Here is a 14,201-nt window from a genome sequence, read left to right as displayed (position 1 = left end):
CTAACCATAGCTGGACTCAACTGTGAATGTAAGTGTAGGGACTGACTATCCCAGTAACAAATTGCTAAGACCATACACAGCCCAGGAGTAATATTTAGCTGGAAACAGTAGACTTCGGGCAGATCACCACAGTCAATATAGGAAAGTAAAGAGAGAAAAATTAATCCTGTGCTGCTTTAACTGTTTTAATGTGACTTTTGGATTATTCTAAAACAAAGCGATATATGGCATAAGTAAAAGAAACTGTGTATACAATCTACATGGATACATATTTCTGTTGTTATTACAGGATTCTGCTCTGCTGAAAAATGTTAAGAAATGTCTCAAAAGGCGGTCACATGCACTCTAATCGTTGTCTGTGTTTTTGCTTCCAGTTCATGTGAAAGCAGGAACCTGTGAGGTAATTGCAGCGCACCGATGCTGCAACAAGAACAAGATCGAAGAGAGATCCCAGACTGTCAAATGCTCCTGCTTCCCTGGACAGGTGGCAGGAACAACAAGAGCAGCTCCATCTTGTGTAGATGGTATGCCAGGCTTCCTATTATAGTTTTGGTAATGCTATGAGACTGACTTTAGATTAGAAATGTGTGGCACAGTGCAAAACTGTCACACCTGTCACTGAGCCTCTGGTGCTTGCTTCACCAAGCTTTTGAGCCTGAAAGCTTGGTTGCTTAAAAGAAGGAAAAAATACAATGTTAAGGTTTGTCAAAATCAAATCACCCATCCATTCATTCACTGAGCCTTTTGTTTGTTGTTGAAGTTGCATCAGATATGTTCAGCAGAGCAGACAGATAGCCAGATCATTTAATATCATGTCAGCAGTGGCCTAAGTCACAGGTGAATCGATCCCCATCTCCTCTTTTCAGTGTAACAGCTGTGACAGGGGCTTCCTTGATTTTGACAGTTCTCCCCTCACTCTCGAAATGTTCCCTCTAGGCCTTTTGAAAGTAACATAAGACCTTGACTGCATGCTGTCTTCCACATTGATCACACCTCCTCACAACATCCACCAGCTTGACATTGACCCATGCCCTGTAAATCAGACCTGGAAACGCGTAGGGGCAGGACTGACAGGTCTCCACAGATGCCAGAGATCACAATGCTTTCTTCAGTCACAAGGATGTAGATAGAAGCCAAAAGGGCTTGTTGTTGCTCCAGTCTAGGCAAAATTGTGCTACACTTTCAAACAGCATGCTGTTAATTGCTTCCAGTAGTGTTTTCTGTTTTCTTTTTCATCTTTTCCTTTCCTCACAGCATCAATAGTTGCACAGAAGTGGTGGTGCCAGATGCATCCCTGCATGGATGGAGAAGAGTGTAAAGTGCTGCCAGATCTCAAAGGATGGAGCTGCAGTACAGGAAACAAAGTTAAGACAACTAAGGTGGGATAATTTCCGAAACATTATATCTCCATGTGTAGATAAATTGTGTGTAATCTTCAAATGTATTGCTCAAAAGTAACAGATTGACAAGAGTCACTAGTTTTCAAAGAGTACAAAATGACCACAGTTCCATACCCTGAAATAAGAACTTTAGCAAAATTGACTCCAGAATATTGGAGGATGGCTGGGTAAAAGAATGAAACAAGAGCTAAAGAGAGCACTGAAAGATTTTTTTATTAACTTCAGATGAGTGCAGAGCAGAGTAGGCAGGAGAGGAAGATGTAACTCACAGGGGAGCCAGTGAAGTGTGTCTTGATGCGATTGGCTTACAACACTGGAAGGGGGTGAGTTAAGTTTAGCTCTGTATTAAGCTACAGCCCCAGTTTGTAGCAGCAAACTACAGTCGATTATTGTATTTTGCTTAAGCTGCTGATTGGGTTGAACCATGTAGGTCAGCTTGTCAGCAATCCAGGAGCCGGTGAGACAAACCAAAACCACTTAAACCTCAGTTCAGCTGAGAATTGTTCACACAATAGATGAGTATCGGCTTATTCGAAGGTGTTACAGAACATTTTTGAGCCTGTGTTATTTATTCTAAATATAGCTGAGATTGTTGGTCGTTATTCCCCTTGGTACTTGGGTAAAGACCAAAACACCCACAGATGAGCAAAATCAGTAGTTGATAGCATATAGCCAGAGGAAAAATGTACATCTGACCTGGGTAAGGAACAAATTGTTTTGCTTTTATATGGGAGTTTATAACACTAAAGGTTTTGTTTGAATCGTAACTTAAGTTGAAATGAAGGGAATGCAACCCCAAAAGCAAGTGTTTCAGGCTTTGAGTTAAGCTTTTAATTTTAGCTTGCACGTTGGGAGAACTTCTGATAGTCTAACAGCACTTTGTATGCTATAGGTAAGACACTGACCACTCATAAGTACAAACAAAGGGAACATCAAACAAGAAGTCAGTTTAGACATGTAGGTTTTTTAAAGCCAAGAACAGATAAAAATAGATGAGAAGGTTTCAAGCCTCCTTCCAGCTTAGTCCTGCCCCACTTGAAAAAGCCATAAAAGTTGTGCAGGAACCTCAAAATAAAAAAAGTTGCTTTGACAATAAGAAAGAAAACAACATACAACTTTTGTCCATCTGCACAATAAACAGATTTTGCCTTTATGACATGAAGACATTTATCAAGATTAGTTTTTTAGACCAGTTCTGTAGTTTAAAAGTGGCAAAATTTCTCACTTCCTGGGCAATTAAGTTTGAAATTGATGAAAAAGTGAATAATGCTTGAAATATACAGCACTATGTCACTTGGTGCTTTTTCATTAATATTCATTAAGATAAATTTGGGGTTTTCACCACAAGTTGACACATGAGCTTGTTTAAGACAGATCCTAACTACAAAACGTAATATGTAGTGTCAAAATTAATGTTAATGTGCCATATTTATTTGTGCAGTGAGTCTTATTTCAGTTTGGATCTGATGTATAATTCCACGTGCATCTAAATTTTAAGGCTCAGAGAAAATGTGTTAGATATGTTGTCTTGAAGATGGTAAGATCGGTTTAAATTCTGCTCTCTATTGTCACTTGGTGGTTTTGGTGAGAAATGAGATATGGAAGCATATGAATGCTTTAAAAATGGAAAACAATTATCACCTCTGTAATACAGTGTGATTGTACACCAATGAATACACTGGTTAAAGTTGGATCCATCTCACATATATCTATCTCATCCTCGGGGTTTTATCGTTAAGTGTGAGATAGTGTCAGGTCCGACCTTTGAACAGGCTTGTATATGGCTTCAAAAAGTGAAACAAAAGCATGCAAAGGTAGAAGAAAGACAAGCAAACAACAGACAAAATTCCCTCCAGGAAGCAAAATTGGTAAGTGTCTTGTGCTGAAGCAGGGCATGAGGGCTCAAGCTGCAGCACTTCTAGAGATTAATAGAGGTTGTCTGGATGCGTGCTTTGCGTTTCAGGGTGTGGTAGACCTGAAGTGGATGGTAGGTGAAGGGGGGGGGGTGATGCAGTAGACCCTTTCCCATCCATCACAGTCCACTGTTTGACTCACCAAATGCCTGTAGTTGAGCTACCTCTTCCATTATTCATGGCTACAGGAGGCCTGGATGAGGCAGAGCTTTTTATTTTAGCTGGGTTAATAATTCATGCCCTCTCACACAGCTACAGGAAAGCAGAAACAGAGGCACAGATGAGCAGGGGTCCAGGTGGCTAGCAGAACATGGGTTCTTTTTTTTTGATTAGGGAGTCAGCGGGGGTCGCTCTTTGCTCACGGCCCTGCTGCCTCCCACAGAGAACCAGCAAGGGATGGCTTGTACCCGAACTTCCCGGACACTTGAAATCCTTCTGAGGAATGAACAGAAGGGCTGTCTTAGAATAGTGCTCAGGGCCTCAGTGTGGCATTGGTGGTGTGGGAGGTTTTTTAGAGGGCTGTAAATTCATACGAATGACATTTCAATAAGGAGCCATCATTTAGATAATTTGTTGAATGATGATGTCTTGCTCCAAAATGTGAAATTTTGAAGAAGCCATTGAAGTGTCTGAATAGAATTGTATGAGCATGCTGAACGTCCTGCAATATTACAAACGACATAATTTGAAGCTGGAGTTACTGCATAAAGAAATTGAAAATGTTATAATCCCACTAGATCACTTCAGAAAACTTTGCAGTGGGATTTTACTTTAAAAACGTGAACTTGAGGCATTATCTGATAGAAACATAGGAAACCATGTTCAAAACAAAAACATACTGGAATCTGAAAAACTTAGACATAAAATGTTTAAATGAGAAGTGTGTGAAAGAATTGCATTACATCCACTTACTAAGATATGTTGGAATTGGTATATGTAAATTATTCCATGTGTAGGTAGGATTGTGTGTGTGTGTGTTGGTTTTGTGTTTGATCTTGCATGTTGTGTTGGTTACTTGTGTGTTGCTATGAGTTGGTTTGTACGTGTGGTCTATTCCGAGTGTGTATATTGGTTTGTATGTGCTGGTCTGTTTTTGTCAATTGCTACATGCCTCAGTGCATATAAATTGAGTTAGAATTCACCAACTGATTCTGAACTGACTACTCATCAACTGACAGTATGCAATTTTCAAATAATAGTATTTCCAGTGAGATCTGTATAAAGAGGTTTTTAAATGCTTAAAAACAGGAGACAGAAACCAGAAAGATTTTTTTTATATAAATGTCATTGTGTGTGTGTGTCGACACAGTCAGTCCTAACAGCTGCTGTGTGTTAGGTTGCCACGGTGATGGTAAGTCTGGTAACATTCTATTTGACTCATGCTACTGAAAATGCACTCGCACTTTGTCTCAAACTTCTTAAATTCAGAGAAAATCCCTAACTTCTTTTGCCACATCTTTGCCACATTAGGAACAACAAGGCTGTGCTGAACACTATTTGTGTCGTGTGTGTTGCTGCGCAAAACAATCTTGATATTAAAGCAAATTAAAAAACAGTTCACAACAGTTTTTGGCCAAAATCCTGCTCTCAGTTTGTAGACTTTAGCTCTGACCATTCTGTCCCATAGAGGCCCATTATATATCCAAAATCTGTTTGAATTGGACTTCAAACTTTCAATGGGAATTTTGTCAAAACTGCTCTCAAAAATCTTTTTCAATAGGCCACTCTCATGTGAACATTTTAATGTTGGAATGGTGTCTATTTGAAAGCATGTGGACAGAGACACATTTGAAGTTGAGTATGTTTGAAGAAATTTCACCATCCCATCAGATTATTTAAAGGAAATATTGAATATATCTGAAATCCTGATAACTATGAAAACATTGTGTGTAAGAACACATCACCTGAATGAACTAAATATTTTGGCATTTGAATGGTTTTAATCGCTGAAAGTATGTGGAAATAGTTAGGTGCCAAAATTGTAATGAAGTCAGAAAAGGGGATCTCAGTAAAGTGAATGCTAAAGCAGCATTCACACATGAAGTCATTTGATGACATTTAGAGTCTAAAGAGAAGCAACATCACAGCACTAGAGTCCTGGATAAGAACATGAGATAGGAATATGAGCCCCCAGAGTCAAGACGCTAGAGATGGCTGAGGCAGTGGAGATAACATGGTAAATCCAGATGAAGAACTGGTTGCATGAAAGAGGGAATGGAAGTTAGAGTGACACAATTATGATGATATAACGAGGGCTGTGGACTCGCAGAAATAGGGCTAAAAGATTATTGTGTGACAGAAGTAACATGGAATTATTTTGATAGCTTTAAAAAGCATAAGTAACAAAGCGAATAGATCTGTACGAGCTTGTGTTCACTACAGAGGAACAGACAGGAGAGAGACGATTTTTCTGACAAGAGCTTAAACGTCATCTTAGCAGTTCTTTAAAATTTTCTTAAACGTACAGTAATCAAATCGGATTTCCAGCTGCGGTTGAGAGATAAACAATAGAAAACCTTGGTTAAAGTCAAATGATTACCCCTTTATATACACAATAACTATGCAAGTCACAAATGTAAATGTAGTCAGACATTGGTCTCATTTTCACTGACCTACAATTGACCACCAAGTCTCCGTCCGCACTTTGGTGGTTTAAACTTACCATAATCAACTGTTTTTGTAATAAAATAGATTTAAAAAGTAAATGTATGCAAATGGATACCTGTCTTTTTGCCCTTTATTTTGCTGTTCTAACTTGTACTTTAACTGTGTTTTCATTTCTCATCACCATCTTTTAGAAAGCAGTATGCAAGACTGTTTGTACTTCTATTTTGAATAATTATATATTTTGAATCATAGAGATAAGAAAAAGCACACAAATTATTCCCCAAATGAATACCGCAGCTGTCAACAAACTGCTCACTTGCAGAACATTCCTCACGCAGCATTATAAATCCTTTCTTCTTTGATGTCCAGCGGTGGCATTGTTGATAAAAAAAGCTAAAAAATGATGGTGTGGTTTCACCTCATGATGAAGTAACATCAGTAAATCAGACGTCTTAACACCCTCTAGCCCTCCTCGGACAGCTCTGTTTGTTCCATCTTTCTCTACATGTTTCAGGAGCAGCTAGGTTTATAGTCCTGCTGGTAATGTCAAGAATTATAACCCCAGCGGCTCCTGCTTTTCACTTCCCATCAATCAGAGAGCAGAGAGCAAAAAAACCACAGAGCTTTTCCACTTGACAGGCGCTATGAAGCTTGCTTAGAAAGTGTTGAAGTTTGTTGATGGATAGCTGTCTGCAAGCTTACTTTTCAAGACATATTGAAAATATGTCTAACATTTCCTGTACTACAAATGTATGAAATATTTACTATTCTCGCTTTTAAAACAGACTAAACAGGAACCCATCCACTGGTCAGCTGACCTTGCAAATCCTGAGTGATAGATGCTGCATAAAGTGCTTATAATAGCAGGGCAAAGCATCAATGTCTGAAAAGTTAAGCAAATGTGAAATTGCCTTGATGTGTATGAATTTAATAGGCAGTAGGGGGCGACTCCTCTGGCTGCTAAAATGGTGCAACACAACTGATGCGGTATGGATAATGGTGGCCTCAGGTTCCCAATCAGATCCCATTCTAGCTCAACCAAAATGCTTCAAAGGGCTTAAAAACATTTGCCCACATACAAAGTGGTGACGTCAAAGTAGCAGTGTCTATTACTGCATACTGTCTTACTTACATAAGCCCAGGTTCTCTACGTGAGTGTATTTAGTGGTTTGCTCATGCTTGAGACATCTCAAGTAGACTTAGATTGTAGCGAGTTGAAATGATCAGAAGGCAAAGGTTAGCGCCAATCACAAAGATGCCAAATAAAATAAATATAGTTGTGAGAATAAAACAATCAAATATAAAGTGTCACTAGGACATAATAACTCACCTGAATATTCACATTTCTCATATTTCAGTTGTCCCAACCAGCTAGTAGGAGCAGCTAGTGCAACAACATGATCCCTCACTAGCTTCCAACTCCAAGCTTCCAGCTGTGATGTTGATACATGTCACCAAGCTATGAAATGTACTCTGGTCTTAAGGGTGCAGATTCAACACTTCTGCAGCCTGATGTTTATATCTTTATATTTGCTGTTAGAAGCGAATTCACCAATATGAGACGGTTTATTTGCCAGTTGATTGGCTTGATGAATTAGATTAAATAACTGGCTATATTAAATTACAGTTTAGATGAAAAGTAGTCACACAGTTAAATACCATTATTTACTTTAAGATTACTAGTTTATTTAGCTTTTTGTTGTGATTACTTCTTTATGAAAATAAGATGTTCTGTGGCATCAAAAACACCTTTATATGATACTTCCCTACTGTGTTGTCAGTCAAAACAGTGGATGAATAAGACTTTTGGGGTTAAATGATAAGAAATAGTGGTGAATTTTGACTCAGTAGATTACTTGTAAAGATGAGCTGAATCATAATGTGGACAGTTGATTAGATTTTTCTTTTCTTATGCCTCTAAACTACTGATGAGGAATGAGAATTTAGAGCAACTAATATTGAAAAAAATGTACACTTTGCGAAAAAGAGAGTCCAAAATAATGAAAAATCTAATATAAACAATGTATTAAACAGTCCTTGGAGAATACACAAATGTGCACATATGATTGCTTTACTATGCCCTGTTTGTCAATTAAACTTTGAACCCACAGATGACCAGTCAAGTGTGGTCTTTCATCCTCAAGCAGCTTAAGCACCAAGCCCTGAGGAACTGCCTTCTGTTGTGATGCCCCTCAAGTGTGTTTACTCACCAGTAACCCTCACAGTGACACCCACAACACCACAGCATCCTAACAGCTTTGATGAGGTTTCATCAAGCTCTAAGCGTTTGTTGCTGCAAATAAATGCAGTTGCTTTGCTTTGTTTTGCTCTTTTGTGCATTTAAGCTTTTACCTTCTTATTGATCTGGGACTGTGTTCTTGTTTATTTTTCTTCTTACATAATAATAAAAGAAAAAAAGCTTGGATCATGCATATCATGTTTAAAACACGCCAAGATTATTTAACACTGGGAAAAACAGTGTTGGTCAACACTATTTTCAAAGAGCCTCACAAGAAATGACAAATCTAATATTTTTAAAAGCTCAATAAATGCACAATGTTTAAAAAGTGAGTAAATAGTGCGACATCACTTAAGTGTCTGTGCTGACCAGAATGATCGTGATGTTTACCATAATGGAACAGCCCTACTATGTCTACAGGCCAGTGCTGCAACTTTAGCAAGCTCGGATCATTTCCATATCCTTTCTCACACCATGATTCCTGAAGATTGTCGCATGGAAGTGAAAATTAAATTGCATCTCCCCAAACAGCGAGCACAGGGCCATCAGCTATAGCTGTAAACGGCATAAAAAAAATCACACCAGCACAGAATTTTAGAACGACATTGCTCAGAAAACTGATTGTGGGTGGTAATGTCATGCTGATTTTCTGGTGGGACCCCACCAACTGCTAAATGAATGACAGTTATGTGCAAATATTCACACAGGAGTTCTTATTTTGAGCTCTGTGTGCATCTGTTTGCATGTTTTAAAGTTTCTCATTTATCACAGAGCAGGACAGAAAGTCACAGGTTTTCTATTTTTTAAAAGGCAAACCAAGAAAGAACAACAATCAGCATGCAGATTATATATAACTAAAATGATAGATGTAAAATACATCTTTCTACATCTTAGACTGATTTTAAAAACATCTGACAAAACATATTGACTGATGTAACTCAGTAATGACTGACACATCAAACGTTTAGGCACAAAGGTCACATTTGGGGGTCAGAGGATGACACTAAACACCCGACTGAGTGTGGGAGAGTCAAGCTCGAGTCCTGACCAGTAGTCCCCTCAAGTAACTTATTTTTGTAGGATTGGTGTTCTTGCATCCAGTGTTCCAATAAATTGTCACTCGTTGTTTCATCACTGTTGTACACATTACAAACAAAAAAAAATGGCATGGTTAAGGTTATGTATTTAAAACGAGACAGTCAAGAAAACATCATGTCTTGCATTAAAATAAACACTGTGATGACATCCGGCATCAAAATATCCTTTTCCTGGATTACTGGCTGCCGAGTGCCACACCTTCAGCTAAACTCACATACCAGACTTCCTGCTAAAATACATTTCTTTGAAAATCACATAACAGTTTTCTGTGGGCTGGCTGATCATGGTGTGTGAAAATTGTTGGGATATCTGGTGTTATTCCAGTTATGAGTGCATGAATGCCAGATTTCAAGGCACTAACTTGGATAATCATTGAGACTTTTCAGTCTAGACTAAAGTGAGGCATTAGAATGTCAAAATCAGCTCTAATCTGAGCATTTACAGTATTTATAATTATAGAGTAAATACATTTGATTTAAAGATGACAATAAAGGGGTGTACCCTGCCTCTCTTCCAATAGTATTTAGGATAAGCTCCAGCCCCCAGTGACCCTGAATAGGATAAAATGGGTATTGAAAATTAATAAAAAGACTAATTTTATTAATTTATCATATGTTTGCTTACTTGTTTGTCTTTTTCTTTGTTTCTAGGTCACCCGATAGTCGTGTGTTTCGAGGACAACCTTATTTGGAACCACACGTTGTTTCTTTGACCAACACAGTAGGACATTTTTGGACACTATGTGATTTAGGGACTGGTGGAAAAAAAAGGGACCAACAAGGACAGTATTCACGGTCATTCCAGTGAACAAAAGGAGGAAAAGTACCAGGATGCATCAATTGAGACTATATAGCCAAACAGATTTCAGACTTTTGATTTAGCATCAACAGTAGCTGTCTCTGAGCTCTGCCACCCACCAAATCTCTCTTTGTATTATAGTTCTATTCCTATGGACTAGAAGACTCAACCATGAAGATATTTATTGACTTAAAGACTGTGGACTAACCTGAAAAAAAAAATCATCCTTAAAACAAAACCATGTGATGTGAAAATTTTGTGTTATTTTCTCGCCACAAGGAGCCCTGGGACTCTTGATGCGTATCTGTGTGGATGATCTTGTGAGATCCTAAGCATTTCCATTCCTTTTAGCCTTATGGAGCAGATATCTCTTCTGTTTTTTTATTGATTTCAAAGAGTCTGTCTTTTTTTTTTTAATTTATTAGGAAGTCAAGTCCTCTTTTTAAGACAAAAGACAATGCCACAATGATAAAACCCAGAAAAGATGTTATGATATTTGACTTTGAGTCACCTATGGTTAATATAGCTAAGTTTTGCCAAAATGTTTTAATGGTACCTGTTGTTTTCAAAGCCTGGTGACTACTATTCATTACAAATGTCAGTATTATCTCAATAAATCTAACTCAATGAACATTTCTGTTAAGAAAACTTTTGATTTTTTTTTGTTGTTGTTGTGTGGTCTGTGTTGCTCACCAGGTCATAGTGCTGTTTCAGCAGCAGCTGTTGGGACTTCAAATTAGCACACCAAGCAAATAATCCGTCAGAGAAAAAAAAAGTCAGTGGGAGGAGGATAGCTCACAGCTAATCGGGGTAGCTCTCATGGTAAAACTGAAATGTGAATATCAGCAAATGCAAAAATAGGCCATGTTCAAAAACACAAAAGGGAAAATTTCACCACACAATATCTCCTCAAATGAACAGACTTCACAAAAATCCATCTGAAATCTGGCCAAGTGAGAGATGGCTAATTAGCTCTCACCCTAAAACAACCTCAATCCTATTTGATCTATTTCCCAAACTACATGTGGGCGTCATCCAAGTCTGAGTTTCTTGTATTATATTAATGGTTTACATCAGAAACCAAACTGTGCTAGCTTTTATTCCTTTTTGGTCCTGATTACATCCCATAAGGTATTGTTACTGTGTGCCATTAAAATAAATAAACCTTCTGAAAGAGGTTGGCTGGGTAGCATGATAGGAAAGTAAAAGATAATGGATGAATGGAAAAGGATTACTTAGACCCGGTAGCGTGCCAGCTGAATCAGTGGGATCCAAGGGCAAAGAAGATGTCCATCTATTGTGTTGCATATAATGTGGTTACCATCATTACTGATATCAACATGAAACTCTATTCCCTTCTCCGTGGAAGTCAAACAGGTTAGAAAAAGGCCTCTGATATGAGGCAGGAAACTACTGGAGATGTGTTCATATTTTACCTGCATGTGACGAACACCTTAGGGACAGAAAATCATAGAATTCAATGCACAGGCTCCTCCTTTGATATGACAATAAAATACATTTTTGAAATGTAAAGTTCATGTGTAGCAATCATGTTCATGAATACAAGACAAACATCTCCATTCAATCTGTGTAACACAATCAAGGAGAGCCTACAAAACTCTTCTTTGAACAAACAAAAGATGTCAAACTTACTTAAATTCACTCATTGTTGCAGAGAAAGTATTTCACTTGGGGGGGGGGGGGGGTTAAACTCCAAACAAACCATCACTTTATAAGCAATTTCATATTTTCTAAGTCAATTCCTGCTTGTAATTGAAACTGTACATTCACCACAGAATGCCTCTTATGCTAAACACAATTAATTAGGCAAAAATGTAGGAGGCTTTCTACCAAAGATCAGACCCGTGGGATTGATGCTGAAGGGGAGGAATGAGGAGGGTTGCAATGGTTAGCGATCCAGGTTGCGTCTTGTTTGGTTAGAAATCATTAAATTACAGTAATGACTAATTTCTCATTCCTGCATACAACTCACGGGAGACCACCATGGATTTAATAAAGAGCTGGCGATGAATTACAAACAGCGAACAGCACAGAAAAGGCTACGTGATTATACAGAGTAATTCAAAAGTGCATTAATAAAACAATACAGAAACATTGCTAAATCATTTGAGATAAAGGCTATTTGCATAATTCATTAAGATTAATCAGACCAGGCAATCTACCACAGTGCTCCGAGGAGCAGAAAGAGAAGACGTGACTCCAGTCCCCTGGAAAAACCCTTTCTATCTACAAACAATGATACAAATCTACCCTTGGATCAGAGAATTAACCTCTCTGCACTTTATAGCCCCAACAGTGTTGAAACACAATCCTTCAGTCATCCACCTTTATGTTGGCTAATATTCTATTAATAATGAAAGATCTTTCATACTGGAGCTCCGCTGGGTTTTGCTGCTCATAAAGGACCTTCACAGTAGTTGAATAGATATTCTGCGTGTTTGGAAACCGCAGCGTGGATGCGATGTTTGACAGTTTAGTGGATGTCTTTTGACTTCTGCACGTCATTCTCAGCAGTATGATGAAATGGACAGTTACCTAACCAGGGTTAACTTAAATAGGGATTTTCACTTTTTTTCATTTGCTCTGGCTCAGTTCTTGATTTTTTTTTATTTCAGACACTAAAATAAAATCACTCAAATGTTTGTTTACAGCTGATTTGAACTTCTCATTCATTTAAACTAATTTTCAGTGTTTTACCACATATGTGGAGAAGTGCAAGAGACATGTTGTCAAATTTTCTTCAGTTCAGGCACTGGAAATGCATTCATTTCAGGGATTCATTGACTTTAAGGCCATGCTGATTTTGTTGTACAGAGATAGGAGCAACCTGCGTGCAAACAAATCTTGAACATGTGGAAGACTAATAATTAATAGAATCTTGTTGAAAATTTGTGAGAAACGAAGCATACACCAAAACTTCCCCTTGATATAGTTTGATCCTGTTTTAAACTCCTCACTTTTATATACAAACCAGTTGTAACCTGATTTAGGTGAATAACCCCAAAACTCTCATGCAGAAGAGCTAAAGACTGACATGGTGGCAATAAAATCATAAAACTTGGTCCAACATTGTTTGGTAATAGATTTCTTAAAAGGAAGATTTTCGTGTGGATACACTTTTTAAGTGTATTTAAAACAATACAACCTTTTTGTGCATTGTTGTACAACGCTACAACCTTGGTCTGATACACAAAGGCATTCGACTTAAAAAAAGAACTATGAGATAGACAAAAATATTCAATTAGAAAAAAAAGTTGAGCAGAACAAAGACTTGTTTGTAAGAAACATTTCCTGATGACAAGACAACTTTTCACACTGTTAGCATTCAGCAACTCAGTGACAGAATGAGTAGGTTTTTAAAAATGAATTAAATTATTTTGGCAAATTATTACTTTTTGAAGACATTAAATAGACTCGTGATGCCATAGCTGTCATAGTTGTGACTATTGCACTTACAGTTATAAGTGAATAAACCTTAGAATTAACCCATTGGCCCTGAACCTCTTGCCTTTGCTTTTTTATTTTCTTTCAAAACTCTTCTTTGGAATCTTTGGAATGATGAAGGCAACAGAACCTGAAAAACCCTTATTGTCCTAACTGTTGTTGGAACATTGCACCAAAGAAATGTCAGAAATTAATGTGTCTGCCTGGATGTCATGTTACCACATGCTCATCAGAAGTCGACCCAACAAATACAGTATCCTTGACTACTGCCGAATTATTTGACCTGGGACTAAATTCCAGGTGCACCCTTTCACGAGGGTGAGTGGGTTTTGTCCATTGTTGAGCTATATAATGAGCTATATAACTGTGGCCTTGTAAAAGTAATCTAGAGGGAATTTGTGTAAACAATGTGGGCAGCAAAAGTAGCACAAGTGCTAAGTGAGGTTGCCGTGGGGATGAGTCACGTCTTTCACAAGTGCTGCTTGATTTTTCTGCCAAAGCCTTTAAAGTCAAGGGTATAAAGTTTTTTTCACACAGGAATGACATCTGTGTGCACACAGCCTAAACTGGTTGCTTTAAATTTAAGTTGCCCTCCAATGAAAATCAAGTTTGTAATCTGCATGTTCACAAGTTGTTTCCCTTTAATTAGCTAAATTTGCCATCAGTGCTATGGCTGGGGAT

The 14,201-nt window shown here is 38.0% G+C and overlaps 1 protein-coding gene across 1 annotated transcript in view; it reads left to right on the top strand.

The window, feature by feature from the left end:
- Nucleotides 1-10,849, top strand: part of tafa3a (TAFA chemokine like family member 3a) — a 99,781-nt gene extending 88,932 nt beyond the window's left edge. The window contains exons 3-5 of the mRNA XM_072383110.1: nucleotides 375-524; nucleotides 1,255-1,379; nucleotides 9,908-10,849. Coding sequence (XP_072239211.1) covers nucleotides 375-524; nucleotides 1,255-1,379; nucleotides 9,908-9,919 — 287 coding nt within the window. The 3' untranslated portion in view covers nucleotides 9,920-10,849. The remainder of the gene's footprint in view (nucleotides 1-374; nucleotides 525-1,254; nucleotides 1,380-9,907) is intronic.
- The last annotated feature ends 3,352 nt before the right edge of the window (nucleotides 10,850-14,201 follow it).

Source organism: Leuresthes tenuis, unplaced genomic scaffold, assembly GCF_036924035.1.
Source record: "Leuresthes tenuis unplaced genomic scaffold, fLeuTen1.0.hap1 SCAF_3, whole genome shotgun sequence".
Lineage (NCBI taxonomy): Eukaryota > Metazoa > Chordata > Actinopteri > Atheriniformes > Atherinopsidae > Leuresthes > Leuresthes tenuis.
The sequence above is the reverse complement of the archived record's forward strand: the minus strand, read 5'-3'. Positions and strand labels throughout refer to the sequence as shown.